The sequence below is a fragment of the Dipteris shenzhenensis genome, chromosome 22 (genome assembly GCF_047967505.1).
Source record: "Dipteris shenzhenensis isolate YYH24624 ecotype China chromosome 22, Dip_SZ_1.0, whole genome shotgun sequence".
Lineage (NCBI taxonomy): Eukaryota > Viridiplantae > Streptophyta > Polypodiopsida > Gleicheniales > Dipteridaceae > Dipteris > Dipteris shenzhenensis.
The window spans coordinates 42,284,076-42,308,416 of record NC_141617.1 but is presented as its reverse complement, the minus strand read 5'-3'; the positions used below and the strand labels follow the sequence as shown (position 1 = coordinate 42,308,416).

At 44.1% G+C, this 24,341-nt stretch overlaps 1 protein-coding gene across 1 annotated transcript in view; it reads left to right on the top strand.

The window, feature by feature from the left end:
- The window catches only part of LOC147888127 (putative ion channel POLLUX-like 2), a 328,483-nt gene extending 310,376 nt beyond the window's left edge, over nucleotides 1–18,107 (top strand). Inside the window, exons 14-17 of the mRNA XM_087393294.1 lie at nucleotides 17,045–17,114; nucleotides 17,241–17,314; nucleotides 17,448–17,558; nucleotides 17,667–18,107. Coding sequence (XP_087249420.1) covers nucleotides 17,045–17,114; nucleotides 17,241–17,314; nucleotides 17,448–17,558; nucleotides 17,667–17,765 — 354 coding nt within the window. The 3' untranslated portion in view covers nucleotides 17,766–18,107. The remainder of the gene's footprint in view (nucleotides 1–17,044; nucleotides 17,115–17,240; nucleotides 17,315–17,447; nucleotides 17,559–17,666) is intronic.
- Nucleotides 18,108–24,341: the final 6,234 nt, after the last annotated feature.

Genomic DNA, 24,341 nt, shown 5'->3' with positions numbered 1-24,341 from the left:
CGCTCTGCACGATCCATTGCATTAGAGCATTGCAAAACTCATGCTTCTGACGCCAGTGGCCTTTGGCCTTCGGTAACACCTCCGGAAGGATAGGAACCCCTCCCCTCAAACATGCATTCGAACATTTCTATTGGAGCTTTCTTGTGTGTGCACTCTTGCTCTGCTCACTTGTGTTCACAACCTGTCTCCGCTTTGTTCCTATAGGTATATATAGTATCCAAGTACTATTGGTTAACCATAGGGTCGACTTTATGCCTACAACATATCTTTGTAATCTCTTACAAATCCCCCCTCAAAGATATGGCTGAAAGTACCCTGGAAACATCTCAGGTGTACCTTGCAGTACCTAAAGTACCATGGTTGCACAAATTCATCCAGATGGATATGCAACCTATGGGAGTACATGAAAACAATATCATTGTGAATCACTTCACCCCCCTTGACATTGTGAGAATGTCTCTGATCTCGAAGCCATGTCGATGTCATAAAAAAAGATCTGTTGACAGGGCTTTGGTGAAGATATCCGCCACATTGTCCTTAGATGGACAATAGATGAGATCAATGAAGCCATCAGAAATACAATCCCATACATAATGATAATGATTTTCAATGTGTTTCATGCAAGCATGAAAGACAGGATTGTTGGCTATGGCAATGCAACTCTGGCGGTCACAAAAGATAGAGTTTGCTTTGCCATCTTGTGCATGATGCAAGTCATGCAAAAGCTTCCTTAACCACATTAACTCTGAAGTGGCTGAATTTGCAGCTTTGTACTCTGCTTCACTGGAGCAAAGAGAGACTCGCTCTTGCTTCTTATTGAGCCATGAGATACAGGCTGATCCCAATGAGAAGCAATAGCCAGTAGTGGGCCGTCTGTCGTCAATGTCCCCTGACCAATTTGAGTCGGTGAAACTACTCAGCTTTAGATCACAATCTGAAGCATAATGCAAGCCAAGAGAGAGAGTGCCATGGACATATCTGAGAACCCTCTTTGCTGCATTCCAATGTGTGATCGTGGGACAATGCATGAACTAGCTCAAAAGCCCTGTGGCGTAGGCAATATCAGGCTGTGTGGTGGAGCATAGATATATCAAATTGCCAACCAAATGCCTGTACAAAGTGCCATCAAACTTATCATGCTTACTCAGCTTGAGTCCCTTTTCCAATGGAGTAGCCACAGGCTTACAGTTCTCCATTTTAAATTTCTGCAACAACCCCTTTGAATACTTTGTTTGTGACATAGAAATCTCATCATGGGTTTCCGAAAACTCAATGCCAAGACAATAATGCAATAGTCCCAAATCTGTCATCTCAAAGTTGTGACATAAAGCAGACTGCATTGCTGTAATTTGCTGCAAATCACTGCCAGTGAGTATGATGTCATCCACATATAGTATTAACATGACCAATTCTGATTTTTGCTGCAGAACATACAGATTTGGCTCTGTATGAGTGTTTACGAAGCCCTAGCACATCAAAAACTGATGTATCTTTTGATACCACGCATGAGGTGCTTGCTTCAGCCCATATAGAGCCTTCTTGAGCTTGCATACCTTGTGCTCTTGTCCCTTCACCTCAAAACCTTGGGGCTGATGTACATAGGCCTCCTCTTTAAGATCTCCATTGAGAAAAGCGGTCTTGACATCCATTTGGTACACTGACCAACCGTAAAACGCAGCAAGAGAGATGACAGAACGAATGGTGGTCATCTTGGCCACTAGAGCAAAAGTCTCCTCATAATCTATCCCCTCCTCTTGTGCATACCCGTTGGCAACCAAACGGGCTTTGTATTTCTCAACTGTGCCATCTGAATGGTATTTCACCTTATAAATCCATTTCATGCCAACCACATTTTTCCCAATGGGCGCATCAACCAAGTCCCATGTGGCAGTCTTCTCAATGGATTTAATCTCAGCTTTCATAGCTTTCTGCCATGCCGGATTATGCTGAGCATCCTTGAAGCTTTGAGGCTCATTTTCAGCTTCCATCACTGAGGTCATCAAAGCGAAATTGACCTTTTTCTGATTTTTCTGAGTGATGGCCCTGGTTTTCCCCAAAGTAGGCTGATCCTTAGCATCTTGAATGGTCAACCTTGCCCAACGTGGAATGTATTTCTCTACTGTACCACTCGGGGCTGCATCAACATCTTTAGTGGCCTCATGACGTTCATAATGCCTCCAAACATGAGGCTGTCTATTCTCATTAATTGGCTGCAAATCTGAAACATTTGAGGGAGAGCCATCCTCAACATGTGGCAAGCCATCTGAACTATGAGAAGTAGAAGGGGAAGCATCAAGAGACTCTATCTCATCATCCTCAAATTGGATGATGTCCAAAGGGTCATCGTATGGTGGCAAGTCTGCACTAGCAGGCTGCATGCACTCATTCTCAGCAAAGAGAACATCTCTACTAATTATTACCTTCCTAGTAGCGGGATTATAAATCCTAAATCCCCTACTTTTTTTTTTCTCAAGAAAGAGACTTCTATTAAGTAAGAGGAAAAACCGGCGAGAGCAAGCTCAAAGCGGAATACATCATGAAATCAAGAGGATAAATAAAACCCCCTCAAAGTGAGGTGGAAAACAACCAAGGCTGAGGCTGAAAGTGCCACCTCAACCCTGTAGGAGTCTCAGAGAAGAAAGAAGAACCCTTTCATTCCCTGAAAAAAGAAGCCCTCCAAGATGAGGCTGTACGGTAGTCTCCCTGCATACTCACGAGCATACGGCCATCAAGGTATGTACGGTGTCTGTCCAGATTCTAGCCAATGTGTGCGAGGGATGAACCTGAGTATCCTCCAAAGCCTCTATGCATCTGGCTCTCCAGATATGCTAGGATGCTATGCTCGCTAGAATCTCCCAAGAGGTATCCACAGAGGCATGTATAGCTACTACAAAAGGAAGGTGTGGTACCACATCCAACGAACAGGACTCAATCTGATGACATCGAATCGAAATGGTCCAAGAGGAGTCAAGTCTCTCATAGAATACCTGAGGCCCTGTAAGAGAAAGCCAAGCCACTGAGCCCCATGTCATAAAGAATGGGGAGTGGGCAAAGTGACTGAAAATCTTGGCTACCCCCATCCAAATCATCCTCGCGTTTCTTCCCTTAGTTGTTGGGCACGGAGTCATTATTCCCTCTAGAGCTCAGTGGATTATTCTTTTGATTGGAGGGCGTAAGGTTGGTTTCCTTAACCTATATGCCTCCAACATTAGAGGGGAACGTGTCCTTATGTGGAAGACTTTGCTCTCCTGGGCCCCCATCAGTGGATTATTCTTTTGATTGGAGGGCGTAAGGTTGGTTTCCTTAACCTATATGCCTCCAACATTAGAGGGGAACGTGTCCTTATGTGGAAGACTTTGCTCTCCTGTGGATTCATGGGTGATTGGAGGTGACTTTAACATGGTCGAGTTACCGTCAGACAAAAAAGGGGGTAGAGAAGGCGGACTTCACTCTTTGGAGAGAGCAGCTTGGGATGCCTTCCTTTTCCATTTCTGTGGCAGAGATACTTGGTGTGATGATGCCTTTCTTATTCAGCCACAGTCCCTCGTTGAACAGGAGGCAACAGATGCCTATTCATGCACGCATTGACAGATTCTATGTAGATGATTGGGCACTAGACAGAGGTGGATCGGTATGCATTGCTGCTGGGGTTTCCACTTCAGACCACTTCCCTGTTGTGCTGGCTATCTCAGAGCCTCACTTGAGAGGCCGGTTTGCCAGCATCAGGATTCCAGATGCCTTTTACACAGAGGAGGACCTTACAGAGGCAGCCCTGCAGATATGGTTTGCTCATGTCCAGGGTGGGCAGCCATATCCATCACATGTAGCCGCTGCCCTTTCTGGTATTAGCGACTTCTACCGCTCAGTTGCTTGTACCAGGAGACGAGATATTCTCAGACGGGAGATTGGTGTTTGCCAGCAGTTGGCAGCTTTGCAGAGGTAAGAGCAGAAATGGTCTTCAGATGCTTGGATTCAGGAGCGCCTTGCTGCAGCAAGGGCTCATCTCTGCAGCAAGGGCTCATCTCTGCAGTTATTGCTTGATCAGAGAGAGCAGAGTATGCCTTTCATGCACGGGAGTCCTTCTGGATTCAAATGGGTGGTAGAGTCAATAAACACTTTTTCTCTACTCTTGGCCCTAGACATAGTAGAGAGAGTGTATCCCAGCTTATTGACTCACATGGGGTTTTACAGATAGAGCCTGATGATGTCTTACGCATAGCTTCAGATTTCTATGCCACCCTTCTTACTGCTGATCCTGAGACACACGATAGAGAGGATGCTAGACAGGCTATTTGGAAGAGTATCCCTGTGTTGGTGAATCCGGGTATGGATGTTCTACTCGACGCACCTTTCACCAACACAGAGTTCAGGACTGCACTTTCAGCCCTTCACAAGGGCAAGTGCCCAGGTTCAGATGGCCTCACCCCGTCTTTTTTCATTGCATTTTGGGATATGATTGGAGACTATATTACTTCAGCCCTGCAGGCCATTTGGGACTCTGGCGAGATGCCTGGGTCGCTTACAAAGGGTCTCATCCACCTTATCCCAAAAGGAGGTAGCAGAAATTTAGTGTCCCAGTGGAGGCCTATCACAATTCTGGGGACTTGTTACAAGATTCTGGCCAAGGCTATCAGCCTCCGATTGCAGCCACTTCTCCCTGATCTCATTCATGACACTCAGACGGGATTTGTGCATGGCAGAAGCATTTTTGATAACATTTTTTCTTTCTGGGAAGCTTCAGAGTGGGCCATGCAGAGTGGCTAGAATCTTGCCATTCTACTTTTGGATTTTGAAAAAGCTTATGACAGAGTAGATTGGGGTTTTTTGGAGGGCACCCTTCTACGCTTTGGCTTTACTGATGCTTGGATTAGAGGTGTTTCCTCTTTGTACAGATCAGCCCACAGCCAGGTACTTATTGGTGGGGTAAGGGGTGAGAGATTTCAGATTTCGAGATCAGTTCGTCAGGGATGCCCCCTTGCTCCTTTCCTTTTTTTGTTCGTGGCCGAAGCTATGAGTATCTATGTTAGATCTCAAGCTGACATCTTTGGGCTGAGACTTCCCATCAAAAGGGAAGAGGAGCTACTTGACAGTGAGTTGGCTGATGACACAGCAATTTACTTGGATGCCACTCCACAGACGCTCACTTCTTTCAGGACAGCATTGGATTTATTTTGCTTGGCGGCAGGGGCGCAGATAAATTGGCATAAATCCAATGGCTTTTGGATCAGTGATGAGGACACTCCAGTTTGGGGGCTTGACATAGGATTCACTTGGGTTCAGAGGGGTGTGCCTATCAGGTATTTGGGCTGCCAGGTTGGCTTGGATATTTCTACCACGCAGCAATTTGCTCCCGTTTTGGAGAGCATCAGAAGGAAGCTTCTTTTTTGGAGCTCAGCCAAGCTGGATCTTGCCTCTAGAGTTGTGGTGGTCAACCAGGTCCTCTTGGCCACAGCCTGGTTTGTTTGTTCATGTTGGTGCCGTTTTAGGGACTGTATCATTCAGCTTAGAAGACCGATCAGGAACTTTCTCTGGAGTGGGCTTGATGGCACAGCAGATGCCTTAGCCAGGGTGGCTTGGGAGATCCTAATCCTCCCTACACAGGATGGGGGTGTCAATATTATTGATCCAGATTTACAGTGCAGAGCTTTACTTTGCAAGATGGTGGTGCGAGGACTTATGCCAGGGTAGAAACCGTGGAAGGACTTTCTTATCAGCAGCATACAGAGGTGCACACCTTCTTCAGAAGGAGACTGGATGAGCAGTGTTAGATGGATCTTCACCACATCACACCTCAGGTCACCTTCTTCCCCTCTCATGGTTGCCATTCTGAAAGCTTGGGCCAGTTTCAGAAGCACTCTTCGGAGGATTCCTCCTTCCTCTCGGGAAGAGATTGATAGGCAACCCATCATGTGGAATGACAGTATTTTAGATGATCTTGGCAGGCCACTGGGTGCCTCACTCTACATGCAGTGGACCAGGTGGGAGAGGGGACCTGCTTCTTCTATGGGGTCTTGGAAAGCTTTCCGCAGGCTTCCAGAGGAAACCAAATCAAGGTTGATAGGACATCTCAGAGGGAGTGCAGGGAGGATCTTGCAGATTGAGGCAGCCCTTCCAGAGGTTTGGGTAGACACAGATGATATGCCACTCACTTCCTCCACTTGGGCAGGTACTTTTTTGAGAGGCGGGGTTCCGCTTCAGGTTTTGGCCTTCCGAGATGCACAGGAGGATGCTTTGGTTTTTAGTGTCCAGGATGGTGGCAGATTGCTCAGGTCCACAAAGGACATCTTGCTTGAGTCTGCTTTTCAGCCTATCAGGGTTGTAGGTCTTTTGATGCAGGGATCAGATTCAGAGTGGTTCCTAGACCCAGACCCCCGGCTACTCTCCACCGGGTCTTGGAGGCTCTGGCTCTATGGGGGAGTTCCCATCAGGTATTTACAGTGGGACCCTAGAGAGTGGGAGTGGATTGACGCAGGGCATCGAGAGAAGAGCATCCCCTTCTTTCGTTACATGGTCAGTAATGCCAGGAGATATCAGCTCAGTAGTAGAGGTTGGAGACCCTCCAGAGTTCCTCATTGGGAGACTTTTGGTATTACTGCGGATCAGCAGAGGTGCTTCTGGAGGAGGCTCTGGAAATCCCACAGGAATAGAAAGATCACTATCTTCTTTTGGCTTTCTATCCATGGAGGGATTGCAGTGAACTTTTGGAGGTCCAGCCGACCCTACATGCCCTCGATGCCTTTCTGCTTCGGAGTCTATTCAGCATTGCTTATGGGATTGCAGACAGGCGAGGTTGATTTGGATGGGCATAGCCTAGATTTTCAGTCAGGGCTGAAAATGAGTTCCTGTGAATCAAGCCAGACACCGGAGTGCGAAGGATCCCTTTTGAGGGAAGAGGATCAATAGTGTAAACCATCCCCTTCCCCTTATCCAAGGGAGGAAGTGAGGACTGCTCTCGATCCTGTGTCTGCCCAGCCACGGAGACCTCTACTGCCTTAAGGAGAGTGTTTGGCACCGCTGGTTCTAGGGGAGAAGCTGCAACCAGGGAGGAGGTCGAAGCTGAAGCGTCTCGGACTATGCGAGGTGAGACTAGAGGGACAACCCGAGGTGAAGCAGAGTCTGCTAGTGTGTCCTCGTGAACTGAAGGAGGGATCTGCACATGAACCGGAACCCATTGGTATGCGTCAGGTGCCCCTGAGGTAGAAGGTCGTGAGGCACCTGAAGTAGAAGGTGGCGGTATCAAAGGAGCGCTCAGTGGAGGAGCACTCTAGCGAGTAGGAGCTATACCACCATCCTGAGGAGGACCGCTATGTGGAGGTCAAAGGAACCATCCGACGGGCGCTGGATCATAACATGGTCCATCGTGAGGTTAGGGTCCTTACAGGTTGCCTCTGCTGCAGTCAATGGCAACCCAGGGAGGGGTGGGATCTCAGCAACCATGTCGAAATGCTCCCCAATAACAGAAAGAAGTCGATGGTAAACCTGAGGAAGCCCGGGAAATCTGATGAAGAGCGAAAAGATTTCCTTATCTGCCTCCACTGGGTCGAAACCAATATCAAAGGCGTCAAAGAAGATCTTCCTGTGTCCTAGGTGTAAAAACTCAGCTTTGAGCATAGTGCTTGCAGCCTCTGGAGTGTCAAAAACAACCTGGAAAAAACCTCATCCCAGAAGACGAACATCTAACAATCGTGGAGTGAGGTCTGGGGGGAGAGATCCACAAGCATTTAGTCTTTGGCTTGGGATCTGGAAGGGTGAGACCCGAAGATGCGTGCGAGCAACGTGGTAGAGCATTCAATCTCTACGTCCTTCTTGAGTTGCTGCAACTCGTCTTTAGAAAAAGTAATAGTTTTCGCGGCCGGTGGAGGTGTAGGATTGGCTGATGGAATATCCATCGCCAATCGAGGTGAGGAGGCCGACTCGGACATTTTTGAGGCTCCTTTCGCTCCAAAAAACGCTGCGGGAGGAAGAGGGGGGAGACAGGAAGAAGGAAAAAAAGCCGGGGGTAGGGAGCGGGGTAGAGGGAGGGCTGAGGCAGAAGCGGGGGGAGGGAGCAGGGTAGAGTGAGCGGGGGAACGAGGAAGGGGAAGCGGGCTGAGAGGGGAGCGGGCAGCGGAAAGGATATAAGGAGGTAGAGGAGAGGGATGTAGAGGCGGGGGGGTAGAGGCGGGGGTAGGGAGAGGGTAAAGGGGAGGGATGTAGAGGCGGAGGGAAGGGTAGAGGCAGGGGGAAGGGGTAGAGGCGGGAGAAGGGTAGGAGGCAGGATAAGGGTAGGGGGAGGGTAGAGGTGGGGGGAAGGGTAGAGGCAGAAGAAGGGTAGGGGGAGGGAAGTGTTGAGATATCAAGCTCTACCCCCGATATATCTCCTGGATGACTATCATTTATGTCACCGCCTATGTTAGTTGTACTCGTGGTGTAGTTAGACTACCACGTATGTTTTTGGTTTGGGTTCACATATGAACCACGTATTCTAGGTTTTGACATATAGGGTATTTCCCTCTTCTATATTATTGTTGTTGTGTGCAAAAGTGAAGAAAGGCTTCACCCTCCAACCTTGTGTCCTCTCTCTTTTGTGTGTTGTGAAGAAAGCTGAACTTGAGTCTCCTATCTCTCTCCCTCTTTCTTTACATGGTATCAGAGCCTTGTTCGTGGTAAGGAGCTCAAGAAAGCTAGCCAAGTTTCTGGTGTCCTGGTAAGAGGACCAGTGTAGCTTTCCTATTTCGAGTTTGGGAGCAAATCTCTGCAGGTAGCACAGCTAGAAGTGCAGGAGTGAGAGAAGACCATCCCCTTCTTTCGTTACACGGTCAGTAATGCCAGGAGATTTCAGCTCAGTAGTAGAGGTTGGAGACCCTCCAGAGTTCCTCATTGGGAGACTTTTGGTATTACTGCGGATCAGCAGAGGTACTTCTGGAGGAGGCTCTGGAAATCCCACAGGAATAGAAAGATCACTATCTTCTTTTGGCTTTCTATTCATGGAGGGATTGCAGTGAACCTTTGGAGGTCCAGATTCGGAGCCGACCCTACTTGCCCTCGTTGCCTTTCTGCTTCGGAGTCTATTCAGCATTGCTTATGGGATTGCAGACAGGCGAGATTGATTTGGATGGGGATAGCCAGGATCTTCAGTCACTTTGCCCATTCCCCACTCTTTATGACTTGGGGCTCGGTGGCTTGGCTTTCTCTTACAGGACCTCAGGTTTTCTATGAGGGACTTGACTCCTCCCGGGCCATTTCAGTTCGACATCATCGGGTTGAGCTCTGCTCGTTGGATGTGGTTACACACCGTCCTTTTACAGCTGTACATGCCTCTGTGGATACTTCTTGGGAGATTATAGCGAGCATAGCAGCCTGGCATATCTGGAGATCCAGATGCACAGAGGCTATGGAGGGTACTCAGGTTCATCCCTCGCACACATTGGCTAGTATCTGGACAGACATCGTACACACTCTGATGGCCGTATGGACGGGTATGCAGGGGGACTCCCGTGCAGCCTCAGCTAGGAGGGCTTCTTTCTTCAGGGAATGGAAGGATTCTCCTTTCTTCTCTGAATCTACTACAGGGTTGAGATGGCACTTTCAGCCTCAGCCTTGGTTTCTTTCCACCTCACTCTGAGGGGGTTTTTTATTATCCTCATGATTTCATGATGTATTCCGCTTTGAGCTTGCTCTCGCGGGTTTTTGTTCTTACTTAATAGAAGTCTTTTTCATGGAAAAAAAAAAGAAGTGCAGGAGTGCACTGCTTCAGATTGAGAGGCCCTTCGCGGTGCGGCGAGAGCGCAGTATATGCTGCGGGAAAGGGCGAAGCCCTTGGTGACTTTATTTTTCTGATTTGAGGCCGTTTCGGGGCCCGTTTTGAAGGCGGAAGTTCTTCGCAGGCACTCAGAAAAAGGCCCTGTTCTTGCTGTGCGACCACCGCGCGGCTAGTCGGTGGTAAGGTGCCACAGAAATTGCATCGTATGCCTATGTGCAGAGATATTGGGAGTTGCAGATTCATGCCTGTTGCCTGTTGATGCAAAATCGTCACGAGGAAGTGACTGTGTGGTGAAATACCACTTTCGTCAGTGTTGCAGATCTGCCCCTGTGAGGCTCTTTGCAGAAGTTTTGCTATTTGCCCTTCTGAGGCATTTACTGTGTTTACAGGTTGCTGTTGCAATTCGTGATTTGTAAAATGTCTGAGAATCTGTCTACCATTGTCAGTGAGAAGCTTGACAAGAACAACTTCCAAGCATGGAAGTTCAGGATGACAAACTTCTTTATGGGAAAGGGAGTTTGGGATTACATCAGTGGTGAAACTGCAGAACCAGTTTTGGGTGCTGCTCCCACTCCTGCTGAATTGAAGGCCTTTAAAGAATGGCATGAAAAAGCCAGAAAATGCCTGTATTGGCTGTCCGTTAGCATTTCAGATTCTATGATTGTGCATATACAGGATCTAGAGACGCCTAAGGAGGCATGGGATACATTGGTGAAGCTGTATAGCACAAATACCAAAGCACGAAAGATGCAGCTAAAGCAGGAGTTGCACAATGTGCAAAGGAAAAATCTGAATATAAATGAGTATTCCTTGAAGGTGAAAGGCCTTGCAGATTCTCTTGCCTCCATTGGAGCACCTGTTGATGATGAGGACTTAGTGTCCGTGACCTTGAATGGTCTTGGGAAAGATTATGCACAATTTCGGACATCCATTGGAGTCCATGAAACATTTCCTGATTTTCAGGAACTTATTGCTCTCTTGCTGAGTGAAGAGCAAAGGAATGGTGGTTCAGCCACCTCAACTTCTCAAGAGACTGCTTTCTACTCGAATACAGGTAGAGGCAGGGGTAGAGGAAGAGGCCGTTCTGGTGGCCGTGCAGGAAATCAGAACCAACAGCAACAACAGGAAAACCAGTCCTATGGAGGAGGACGTGGTAGTTCTAGAGGCAGGGGGAGCCAAAGAGGCCGTGGTTCATGGCAAAGGAACCAGCAAGTAAATAGCAGCACAGAATGCTATTATTGTGGAAAGCCTGGACACAAGGAGAATACATGCTATAAAAAACAAAATGACATCAAAAGTGGGAAGTTGCAGCAAAGCAACTATGCATCATCAAGTGGGCACCTTTTTGTGATGCAGCATATGGTTAACTCCATGTCAGGAGATGCTGCAGCTTGCAATGATGTTTGGTATGTTGATTCAGGTGCCTCTAACCACATGACCAGTCATGGTGAGTGGTTTCATGATGTCAGAAATTTGGATAAGCCAGGTTATGTTGAAACAGGTGATGATACTGTGCACCCAATTACGCAGGTTGGTAAAGTGCCATTGGCTATGCAGGATGGCAAAACAAAGTACTTGGCAGATGTACTTCATGTTCCAAAAATCACTAAGAACCTGGTTTCAGTTGGCTAGATGGTTGAGCAAGGTTTGCAGGTTAGATTTAACCCTGATGGATGCTTCGTTGAGGACTTGAAAAATAAGTGCCGCTTGGTTGCGAAAGGCAACAAAAATGGCAGAATGTTCACCTTGGATGTTGATATGCCTGAGGTGAAAGCTGCTATGTTTGCGCATGGGAGAGGTGTCATTGCAGATATTGAGATATGGCACAAGCGCATTGGGCACGTGAATATACAAAGGCTGAAATCTATGCAAACGAAAAACATTGTTGCAGGTTTGCCTAAATTCAGAGTTGAGGGAATGCAAAAGGTATGTGAAGCATGCCAAATGGGTAAGCAGGCCAGACATGCATTTCCCAAAAATGCTAAGGTGAGCAGAAGACCTTTGGAAGTGATCCATTCAGATGTTTGGACAACCAAAGCTGCTTCTATTGGTGGATGCCATTATTATGTGACGTTTATTGATGACTACACTAGGAAGGTGTGGATTTATTTTATGAAGCACAAAAGTGAAGTGTTCAACCATTTCAAGGCTTTTAAGGCCATGGTTGAAAAAGAGAAAGGTGTGCATATTAAAGTGCTAAGATCTGATGGAGGGGGAGAGTACTTTTCAGAAGAATTTTGTGAATATCTGAAAGAACAGGGAATTCAAAGGAAGTACTCATGCAGGTCTACCCCTCAGCAGAATGGGGTTGCAGAAAGGAAGAACAGGCATATTGCAGAAGTAGGACGGGCGATCCTAAATGAGAAAAACATGCCTGATTATTTTTGGGCTGAAGCAGTAGCAACTGCTGTTTATATTATGAACAGAACCCCCACTGCAGCTGTCCATGGCATGACGCCTGAAGAAATGTATACAGGCCAAAAACCAGATATTTCTCACTTGAAGGTATTTGGTTGCATAGCTTATGTTCATGTTCCTGATGAGAAGAGAACAAAGCTGGATCCAAAGGCAGAAAAATGCATCTTTATTGGATATGCTCAGCACCAGAAAGGGTATCGCTGTTATAACCCTTCCACCCGCAAAATGCAAGTGAGCAGAGATGTTGTTTTTGATGAAATGAGCAGCTGGTATGCACCAACTGTTATGGTAGGAGATGCAGATGCAGGAAATGGGAATGCTGCAATAAATGCAGAGCAACAATCTCAAGCCTTGAGTGGACCCAGAGAGTCCTCTACTAGTGGATCTAATGCATGGACAGGGAGATTGAGATCTAGTGAATCGTCACATGGCAGTCCTGATAGTGTTGTGCAGGTATCACATAAGGGAAAAGAAAAAGTGGACCATGCTCCAGTGTTTGATGTGTCTGCTGGTAGCTCTCATGTTGATGGAGAGTCAAGTGGCTCTGAAATGAGCCTTGATGAGGAACTTGGGATTCCTTCTGTTGTTACACCTGGTGCAAGGAAAAGCAGGCATGATTTAAAGACGCCTGCAACTGATCCAGTTGTACGGAGGTCCACTCGTATTAAGTATCCAGTTGACAGGCTGAGATATGATGGGTATACAGCACATCACTATGCTTATATGGTCAAGGTTCTAGAGGAGCCAGAGCCCACATGTTTTGAGGATGCAGCTGGGCATAAAAATTGGGAAGCAGCTATGGATGAAGAGATGGCTGCCTTGGATGCAAACCACACTTGGGATTTGATGCCTTTGCCTCATGATAAGAAGGCTATTGGCTGCAAGTGGGTTTACAAAGTAAAGCACAATGCTGATGGGTCTGTTAGCAGGTACAAGGCAAGATTGGTTGCCAAAGGTTTTGCACAGACATATGGAATTGACTATGAGGAAACTTTCAGTCCAGTTGCAAGGATGGCAACCGTGAGAGCAGTAATTGCTATGGCTGCTGCAAAGGGATGGTCTTTGCATCAGATGGATGTGAAAAATGCCTTCTTGCATGGTGATTTGCAGGAAGAGGTTTATATGATGCAGCCAGAAGGTTATGAGGATAATGCACATCCCAATTTTGTATGCAGGTTGTGCAAAGCCTTGTATGGCTTAAAACAGGCGCCGAGGGCATGGTCAGACAAGATAGGGCAATATCTTGTCACTATTGGATTTCAGATTTCCAATTCAGATTTTTCACTTTATGTGAAAAGGACAAACAGAGGGATTGTGCTTATAGTCATCTATGTTGATGACTTGATTATTACAGGTGATAGTGATGCAGACATTAATGAAGTGAAGCTGCTATTGAAGCAGAAATTTGAGATGAAGGATTTGGGAGAGCTGCGTTACTTCTTGGGCATTGAGGTTATTAGATCCCCGAGTGGGATATGGCTATTGCAAAGGCAATACGGTTTGGACATGCTGTCCAAATATGGGATGACAGGCTGTAAGCCTATCTCTGTTCCATTGGAGCAGAATGTGAAGCTCAATGCAGAGTCAGGTGAGCTTCTTGAAGATATTACTATGTACAGGCGCATAGTAGGTAGCTTGATTTACATGACTATAACCAGACCAGATTTGAGCTATGCTGTGGGGCTGGTGAGTCAGTTTATGCAGGCACCGAGGAAGCCACATTTGGATGCGGCTAGGCGCATACTGCGGTATGTGAAGTCCACATTGCATTATGGACTGTTTTATGAAGCTGGGTGTGCATTACAGGTACATGGATACACAGATGCTGACTGGGCTGGTAGTGTCTCAGACAGGAGATCTACTAGTGGTTTTATGTTTTCCCTTGGGAGTGGTGCCATCAGTTGGAGCAGCAAGAAGCAGCCAACAGTTGCCTTGTCGAGCACAGAGGCTGAGTACAGGGGTGCAGCAATGGCTGCATGTGAGGTAGCTTGGTACAAATTGCCAAAACTGTGTGAAAGGGTCAACATGATGCAAAATGGGATACCCATAAGCTGCAAATGTACTTGCAAAAAGAACTCAAGTCCCAAAAGTGCAATTGGCTCCAAATGTGCCTGCAAATCCCAAACTAATACTGGCTGCAAAGGCAAAGTATGACTGGCTGCTCTGAAATGCCATTGACTGCATAATGCAATCACTGCAAAAATGGCATCAACCAATCACTGCACTCTGCTGCAATCTGAAGTGCAATCCCAAACTGAAAATGCACAACCCAAATCTGAAATAGCACACCCACGAGTGCTCAAATGCATCCAACGGAGCTCAAAGGCATCCACAACTGTAGAGTAACTGCAAATGCACCCAACAATGCAGAGTATCTGCAAATGCACCTGAGAGTGCAAGAGTATGGGCTGCAAAAACAGTCCCGAAGTGAAATACACAGCTCAAAACATTTACTGAAAGTGCAACTTGGCCCAAACCACCTGCAAAACAGTCCACTGACTGTGTGGGCAAGCTAGAGATGACAAAGGAGCTGAAGTGAGCTGTTTGGAGCTAAATGAAACTGTCGCCCGTACTTCTGAATACAATACACGTGTAGAGAAGAGCTTGGAGAAGTATGAAGATGCCTGGAGCTACTGGAACACACACAGGAGAGGCTGGAGTTGAAAAGGGTCCAGATCTGAGCAAAAATGCCAAAAAACATTCGAAAACTGCTCGAATCGCCTTCTAACAAGTCGTACGGACTCGAAATCAGGTTTCGACAAGTCATACGGACTCCCGGCACTGTTGCGCAATTGTACGGACAGATCCGTACAACTGTACGGACAAAAAATAAAAAATTTCCCCCCTGCCTGAAATTGTGCGGGACAGGCTTGTTTGTATGCGGGCAGCTCAGAAATTTAGAAAAAACATCAAAATCGGACCTGAAAAGGTCAAAAAACAGCCGCTGGACTGTTGGAGCTACCTCAAACAAAAGCTGGAGAGCTGAATGTGAGAACCAGGAATGCGCATTGGAGCACCAAGCTTGCGGGAGTCTGGAAGCAAGCGCAGGAATGGGCTCTAGAGACGGAAGCGCTCTGACACCAAATGTAGGAACAAAGTGGAGATAGGTTGTGAACACAAGTGAGCAAGAGTGTGCACACAAGAAAGCTCCAATAGAAATGTTCAAATGAAACAATACAAGTACTTGGTATATATAGTACCCAAGTACTACTGGTTAACCATAGGGTTGACTTTATGCCTACAACACCATATCTTTGTAATCTCTTACACGATTAATAGAATCTAACTGTATTTCTATGTTTTGCGTTCGGATTCTAGTTGGGATGTCATTGTATTAGTACAGGTCCATTTGATGTACCACTAGCATCCCTGTAAAGACATACTTCTCAAAGTCTGGCAAGAATAATAGAGGACTAGACATTATAGAAGCCTTTAAATTCTCAAAGGCACTCAAATGACTATCATCCTAATGATATACAGATTGCTTCTTAGGAAAATCTGTAAGTGACAATGCAATCTTAGAGAAATTTAAGATGAATCTTCTATAATAGGTACATAAATCGAGAAAAGATCTTAGTTCTTGTACATTCGTGGGGACAAGCCATTGCTTTATAACTTTCACCTCGGCTTGATCAAACTAGATTCCATGTATTCTATTTTGCTCTTAAAGAACTTACTATCTTTTATATTCAAGAAGAGCTGTTCCCTTGGCGACAACTCCATTACTTGCTAAAGATGTTGTTTGTGTTTTCTTCAATTTGGCTATATACCAAAATATCATCAAAGAACACAACCACAAACATGCCTATGTATGATCGAAGAACTCTCTTCATTAGCCTACAAAAGGTAGCAAGTGTATTAGTCAACCCAATGGACATAACTACAAATTCATAATATCCTGTTTGCATTCTAAAGGTATTCTTATGACCGTCTTCTTCCTTAATCCTAACTTACGTTGGCACCTTTCAAGGAGTGTAACAAGTCGTCCACTCTAGGTATATGATATCTATTATTAATTATCAACTTATTAAGGGCTCTATAGTCAATACATATCCTAAAGGTTCCATCCTTCTTTTTTACTACGAGGACCAGAGCTCCAAAAGGCAAACTACTTGGTCTAATCAATCCTTTCTCTAGTAACTCCGCAACTTGGTTTTCTACCTCCTCTAGCTCCACCTTATTTATTTGATAAAGAGCTCTACATGGAGGTGAAGACCATGGAATCAACTCAATAGTATGATCTTCAGATTGCGAAATAGACAACTCATGCCTATCATCACTAGCAAAGTGACCGCCATCGAATTACTTAAGGACTACTATGTTCGTGATTACTATGTTTGGGCTTCACTTACTTAACATATATATATCACACTACAACTCACTCCCCTACGTATTTCCCTTTTAGCTCTAGTATGATATAGAGCCGAATATGGGGAATGTCTCGCTCACCCTTTAAGCTGATTGTCGTACCCTCGTAATGTACGAGTGTGTTTCCTTACATCCATAGACCTCCAAGGTTTGCCTAAAATCATATCATCTTTGTGCAAAGGAGCAACAAGGAAGTCTTTACAATCGTTATGAGCAACAAGGAAGTCTCTACAATCGTTATACTTTTGGATCTTGAAGGGCAAGTTCTTGACTTTAAAAGTGCATTGCTCTTTATTCTCATGCTGTGCATAATGTACTCTTGCTTTGAGAACTGCTCTTGCGGCTTTTTTCATACTTAATAGAAGTCTTTTTCATGAAAAAGGGGAAAAGGATGGCATGCGTTCATTCATTCTACAATTTACAAATGACTCCTTTGATTTTTTAGAAAGATATTCCAATTTACACAAGGTCATACCAATGAAATTTCTTACTTCCAAGCCTGGATAAAATTTTCAGGTCATGAAAGTACGGCCTGACCTTATCTTCATTGGAACAGATGAAATCACAGGACTTGTCACAGCTCAAGGTGTTTTCTAGAGTTCCATTTAAATTTCTGCAGGCTCAAACTTAATGCAGATCACATTAATCTAATTTATCCTCAATAAAATTCTCACTTGTTGTTCATTCCTTTGTACCATTCTTTGAAGTACAGTTGCTGAACAGAGCGAATTAAATAAAATATGGACAGAGCTCTTAAACTCTTGGGGGAATGAGATATATATGAAGGTATGAGATTCTCTATCTCCAGAGGAATACATCTCTTGTATGCTTTTTAGTATAAGGATGATTAAATTTTTTCTCTCTGCATAATAGAGCAGACCAGTTTCAAATGACAATTTGCTTTTAATGTTGACTTCAGGACATCAGACGATATTTTAAACCGGGAGAGTCAATGTCATTTGCAGAGCTTTCAGAAAGAGCTGTTTCACGTGAAGAGGTTGCAATTGGATACAGAAAGGGGAATCAGATTGTAAGTGTACAACTTTGTAGGAACTAATTGCAGCAGAAAATTGGAATTTCGTTTATATTTGACGCAGTAATAGTATACACTTTCTAATATCATTACGTTTTTTTATAGGTGATTAATCCACCCTTGAAACATGATCCATTAAGTTTCAACATCGGGGACTCTCTTGTTGTCATTTCAGAGTTTGAATACAGCTTAGGCACGGTCTAGAGATTTATTTATTCAACAATTCAGTGCACAAATAGAGACGGCTTGAAAGAATGCCAAAAAATTAAACAGATGCACGAAGTACTCTGAAGCAATAAGCTTGGCTCTCAGTACCATTTTGTACTTTATAGAAAAGTACTGAATGCAGGTCATCCATGGAGGTGTAGTCTGCAGTTTATCAAGTAATATATTGAGCTCTCAGCATATCATTATTTAAATGTAGATAGCAAGTAGGGAGTTAAGAAATGGCCACTAAAGAAAATAAAGAATTGTACATTTACGCTCAATTATATTATATAAATACTTCTTGATACTGCAGGGACACATTATGTCTAAGAAATCTTGAGATGAAGGTACCTTGAAGACCACACATTATCTCCAAGTATGATTGTGTAGTTTATGTAGTAGCGAAATATATTTGTGAATTCATTTGTTATATTATTGGTCTCAATTCAGGATTGACCCAAATGTTGCATTAGGGCCCAATTTTCCTTTTGGCTGTGAAAATGGGAGTACAATGAGCCTACAAGAATGAGTGCTTAATGGTCTCAATTCAGGATTGACCCAAATGTTGCATTATGGACCAATTTCAACTTTAGCTGTGAAAATGGGAGTACAATGAACATCACATGCTACACCTGCAACAACTTAACTGTACATTGTACTTTCAGCCCATCACCCGCCACCATCAAATACCGTGTAGTACAGCATAGCACCATCTCTCTTCTACATCACATCATCAGCCTATTCTTCTCCACACCACATCCCTTCCCATAACCATGAGAACTGCTGCTGCATTTTTCAGCATTTTTCCAACAAACTATATCAAATTTATGCGGCATACTTCCTCTCATATACACACATATTGTTATCTTTAGAACCCTAGCATATAATGCACTGTACAAACTGGTCCACAAATTGATTGCGCTCAGTCATATACTCCTTCCAAGCCACGTCTTCTAGTGGCTGCATATCTGGTACCACATGACCAGTCATCATACACACATCAGTGTGCAACTTTGGAGCATGACTAGCATCTGCCACTACACACACACATTCATCTTTGGCTGCCATCAATGGTATCACTTGTGGCATGAAGCCCTTCCAACAGGCTCTCTACGACCACCACCTACAAAAGCTACTGAGTATCACAACCATCCATGGCAACTAACAAGCCTCCATTTGCACTTGGTTTAATGGTCTCTGACTCCGCAACATCAAAACACACATATATCACTGGAACTTTTGGCGTAGGCTCTAGAAATCCCTCAGGAATAGAAAGATCACTCTCTTCTTTTGGCGAAACGGTGCACTCCTGCTGAGTATCTGTATTTATGGCAAAAGATGGAGTCAGATCCATGCATAAATGTGATGGCTGTATATTACTAGAATCAGACTGTGCTGATATGCGTGGGACTGCCTTGTACTTAGGACTTATTGTCAAATTTGCCTCATGCTGAGGGCTTACTAAGGAATGTGCATGATCAGAAACTGTGGGCTGATCCATGCTAGCATCTAAAGCATCTGCATCTGATTTGTCGATGGTGTATCATCAATTGTGTGATGAGAATAACTCCATACTAGAGGTGGTCTAGTGCTCTATGCACGAGGCTCATGAGAACACTGTGTGTGAGCTGCCACCACTGGGGGGCTTATGCTAAACTATCAGAACCAAGTCATGTGAGAACTGCACGTATACTAAGGATCAAGCCTATAATTGAATGATGACAACTGAGTGTCGGGCGTAGCCAAGAGGCTGTACAAGGCTGATGTATGTGTATGGAACCAATGCCTAAATAATATTAAAAATGTGACTATACATGGGTGACATGTGTATGCAAAGGTGCAACAATCCTAATGTTAGATGTGAAATATGAGGTGACAAGTATGTAGAGAGTGAGCTAGGGAGCAATTTTTCTTTTTGGAGCGTTGTGAAATTCCCTCTGGATCAAAAGATACAGCCCCTGGAAGGATAGGTCAAACTTTGATCCCAAGAAGGCCCAAAAATGATGATGTGGCCTATGGTGAGGTGGTAGGCTGAGGTTGACGTGTCAATTTCTTGTGGCCAGAATCTTAAAGAAGATGTTGACAAAATCTCTGTGAGATTTTGTCGATGGTTGAGATTCCATTGACAGAAGGTGGTCATGAGGTGCAGAGCGTATGTCAACAAAAGTCGGTTGGGTTAGGTGAGGAGTTGGCAAAGGGAGGCACAATAGAGACTGTGGGAGCGAACTTGCTACTGCATGTCTGTGGAGTCACTGTAGGAGGCTGGGAGCCCATATAGACGAGTGTGGTTGCAATGTGCTTGCCAACCATGTGAAGCATACTAATGGCACTGTGCTTCAAAGGTTTTCGGGTAACATGAATCTCTCAAGAATGGACAACATCACTCAATAGAGGATATCTTGAGTAGCAAGCTCTACGAGAAGGGATGAAGATGGAATGAAGATGCCTCAAACGAAGGGCTTATGTCTTGACGGAACAAGGGCTTATGCCTTGATGAATCAAGGGCTTTCACTCTCTCTCACGAAAATCTCTCTCGATGGAAGATGCCTCATGCAAGGAGGGATTGACACTCATGAAGGGAGTGGGAGCACCTGGTGCTCTGATACCATGATAGCAGAAGTGAGTGAGTGAGTGAGAGAGAGAGAGAGAGAGAGAGAGGAGTGCACACAATATAGCTACCTGTACACACTGTGTATTGAACATGAACATGAAGATATACATGTGAACCCCTTAGGGTTAGGGCTAGGGTTTGCCCCTAATGTCCTAGAGGTATGGTGCAATTTACACCATCCTCAACATTGAGATCTCTTACCTTCATGTTGAAGGATGGCTATTGTAACTTGTTTTGCTAGGCTTGCATCACTCTTGCACTCGCTCGCACCTTCGGTGACATCATTGTCCCCATGAATTTCATCATTGACAACAACGTCTAGCATGTACCATTGGTGACACAGTGGTACTTTTCTACTTGCTCCTTACACTAGTGGCCTAGGCCTCTGGTAATACTTTTGGAAGTGGTAGGAACCCCCCTCAAACAATGGTGGCAACAAGTAAGTGGACCCTGACCTTGGAGCCTAGACTACCTGATGGATTTGACACTTATTTACTCATTTTTTTGTAACCCTACCATGGTTTGGTTGTAATAATACATTTGAAATCAAACTTAATTTGAGTTCTTAAAGTATTATTTGGTTGTAATAATACATTTGAAATCAAACTTAATTTGAGTTCTTAAAGTATTATTTGGTTGTGATAATACATTTGAAATCAAACTAAATTTGAGTTCTTAAAGTATTATTTCTAGTTAATGTTGTTAAGTTATGAATGAATTGATTGTATGGTTCATTTATTGATGGGATTATTAAATCTAAACACACACATTGATCTCCCAACTAGCCCTTGGTCGGGCTAGTACCATACAATTGGTTTTCAATTTAGTAATGGCTACTCATTCCTTTGATTTCTAACTATTGGTTTCTTGTACCAAAACATTGGATCCAACCTCTGGTGAATTTGGAGTATGCAATTGCTTATAAAAACACTTTTCACACTAGTCTTATCATACTTATCCATTTCTACCATATAGAAGTCACTCAGCATTCTATCAGGTGGGCAGTGAATTCCACATAGTGGGCTTACTCTACATGATGTGGGCTTACTCTACACCATGGTGGGCTTACTATACAACATGTGGTCTTACCCTCTGGGTTGGGGGTGTGTAGAACACACACTTTTTTTTTTTTTTGGGTGAAGAAATCTTTTATTGCTGTAAAATAATTACATTCATAGTTACTTCGAAACTGAAGTAACTATTACTCAACTAAAGATCTCAGTATAAGTTGTATACACATCCTGATCAATCAAACGAGTCTGAACACAATCATAGAATGATTGCTGCAGAGATCGTTTGAAAAAAATAAAGGATGAAAAAAGGGGATCACCAAAGACTCTAGGATTTTTGTTCGTCCATAAAGTCCATAGTGCCCAGTAGCGTACCCATATAAAAAATAAATCAAAACCCTATCTCGATGGATGAAAACCAAACAACCAGAAAAGCCTACCAAAAGTAACAGTAGGAAATCTCGCTCGAAGTCTCTGTTGGATGAGAGCGATGAAGGTACAAGTATGTGGACAGAACCAAAAAATGTGTAGCACAGATTCAGTGGGGTGTAAGCATCTGTGACAAACAGCCGGAGCAATATGTCTGTGTGCAAGTAGCTGGCCAGATGAAAAAATGCCAAGCAGGACTTGCCAAAGAAAAAGTTGTTGTCGAAGAGGAATATTGTAATGCCAAAGGAGACGCAGCCTTTTTCTCCACCACTTTAGTGGGCGATCCATATGCCAAACAGTATTTGCTCTGTCAGAAATCCAAGGCGGAAGTAATAGCACTTTATACAGTGATGGCATTGTGATATGTGAGAAATTCAAGGGACGGGCTGAAGAGTAAGAAGAGCGTAAAATCCAATCCTCAAGCCGATTCTGAAGTTCCATGCGAGGTACTGGCAATAGGAGAAACATGCTGTAACAGCAAATTTCGTGCAACCAAAGCTTGCTGTGAGGGAGGAACTGCAGAACCAAATTGCTGAGAGAAATGTTGCACACAAAGAGAAGCAAGCTGTGACCGCGAGGTGGTCCATGATCCATCAGGCATAAGCACCCTGCAAATTTTTGTTTTTAATCTCCTCTGATGCAAGCTTTTGAAAAATTCTTTGGAAGAGCAGCCTTTATCTGTAAAGGCTCTTTGTCTGGCTCTAGTCTCCCATTTGGCCAGTTTTCTATGATCATTGAGGTGAAGACAATGTCTGGCCTGGCATAGTGTTGTTTGCTCATGCAGGGACAATGAACGAAGATGGCTGAGTTCAGTGAGATCCTGACAAGTAAGTTTGGCCTGAGCAATAGTTTCCCTCAGAGTCTTCATGTAAGACTTGCCGTAACTTCTTATCACAACTTGCATTTTGGAAACAAAAGAATCCCAGGCATCATCAATATGAACATGGCTGCGAGAAGACAGAGAGTGAGATGCTTTAGTAACCATGGCCTTGAACACAGCATGTTGCAAGTAGCTATCAAATGGCGCCTTTGTGGCAATCTATCATCTGGCATATCATGAAAGGATAACCACAACCATAGAGGTGCATGATCTGAATGCACAAAGGCATAGTCAATCCACATTTTGCATGTAAAATCCCCATTTTGTTGCGGAGCTACACTATACCATCGATCCAGACGTGCCTGATAAGAAGAAAGAGCATTATGTTGGAATGTGTATCCAGGTGACAAAGGCTACAATTCCTTCCAAAGGTCCACCAAATCCAGATGCATCAGTAATTGAGACCATGCATGCCTTTCAGGGGTTAACATATGAGTATGTATGGAGGTATTGTCTCCCTGTTGAGGAGCATTATTAAAATCCCCACATATAAAGGCATGATATCTCCATGGATATTGTTGCATGGCATCCCAAATTTCAGTTCTTTCTCTAGAGGATTGAGGTGCATAAACAGAGGCAAATTCAAACACCTCTCCTCGAATAATGCATTGAAGAACAAGCCATCTGCCTTTGTGGTCATTTAAAGCAATAACTGGTTGGAGCTCATGTTTGATCAAAATGACCACCCCTGATAAAGAGTGCTCTCCAGCATAGAAAATGTCATAGCCATAGTAGTGTCCTGTCTTTCCTGCATAGACATGTTGGTTATTTCTTGTAATGTCACTATGTCAGGGTGAAATCTATTGATGTACAGCCATACTGTTTTCCATTTCCTACTGTCACACATCCCCTGGACATTGAGTGTAAAACATTTGATATGAGCAGTCATATTTACAGATATTTATAGTAATATAACAACTATGTATAACAGCAAATTTCATGATGTCAACCCTACATTTCTATCTCAGGGTCAATGCTTCTCCCCTGAGAAGAAATATCCACCTGAGGAGTAGACAGCAAAGCAGCAACCTCTTCTTCAGGGAAGAGTGTTCTGCTGGCTGTCACTGCAGCCCATGTGATCCCAATTCCTGTATTGACCAAGAGGCGCTAGAAAATACATCAACTGAAGATCTCAGTATAAGCCAAATACATATCTTGATCTATCTGGCGAGTCTGCAAGCAATCAAAGAACACACACACACACACACACAACTTTTTTAATTGATATCTTCTTTAATTAATTTACTCCTTCTTTAAATGCAGCTTTAGTCTATTGGTACATTTCCTTTAAAATTGAGTTAATGGATTATTTATTAGTGCTTAAATCCTTTATGTAATCATTATACTTTTATATGCTAGAATTTGGAGGGAGTTTCTTATTCCTAGGAAAAGCGATAACAAGCCAGGGGAAACATGCATTACTTCTACCCAAATTAAGCTATACTATTCTAACATATGGTCTATTTGGATGGTAGTAGGTAAGTGGATGATGACCTTGGAGCCTAGACTACTTGATGGATTTGACACTTATTTACTCATTTTTTGTAAACCTATCGGGGTTTGGTTGTAATAATAAATTTGAAATTAAACTTAATTTGAGTTCTTAAAGTATTATTCTCCATATCTGAATTATTTCAAAAATT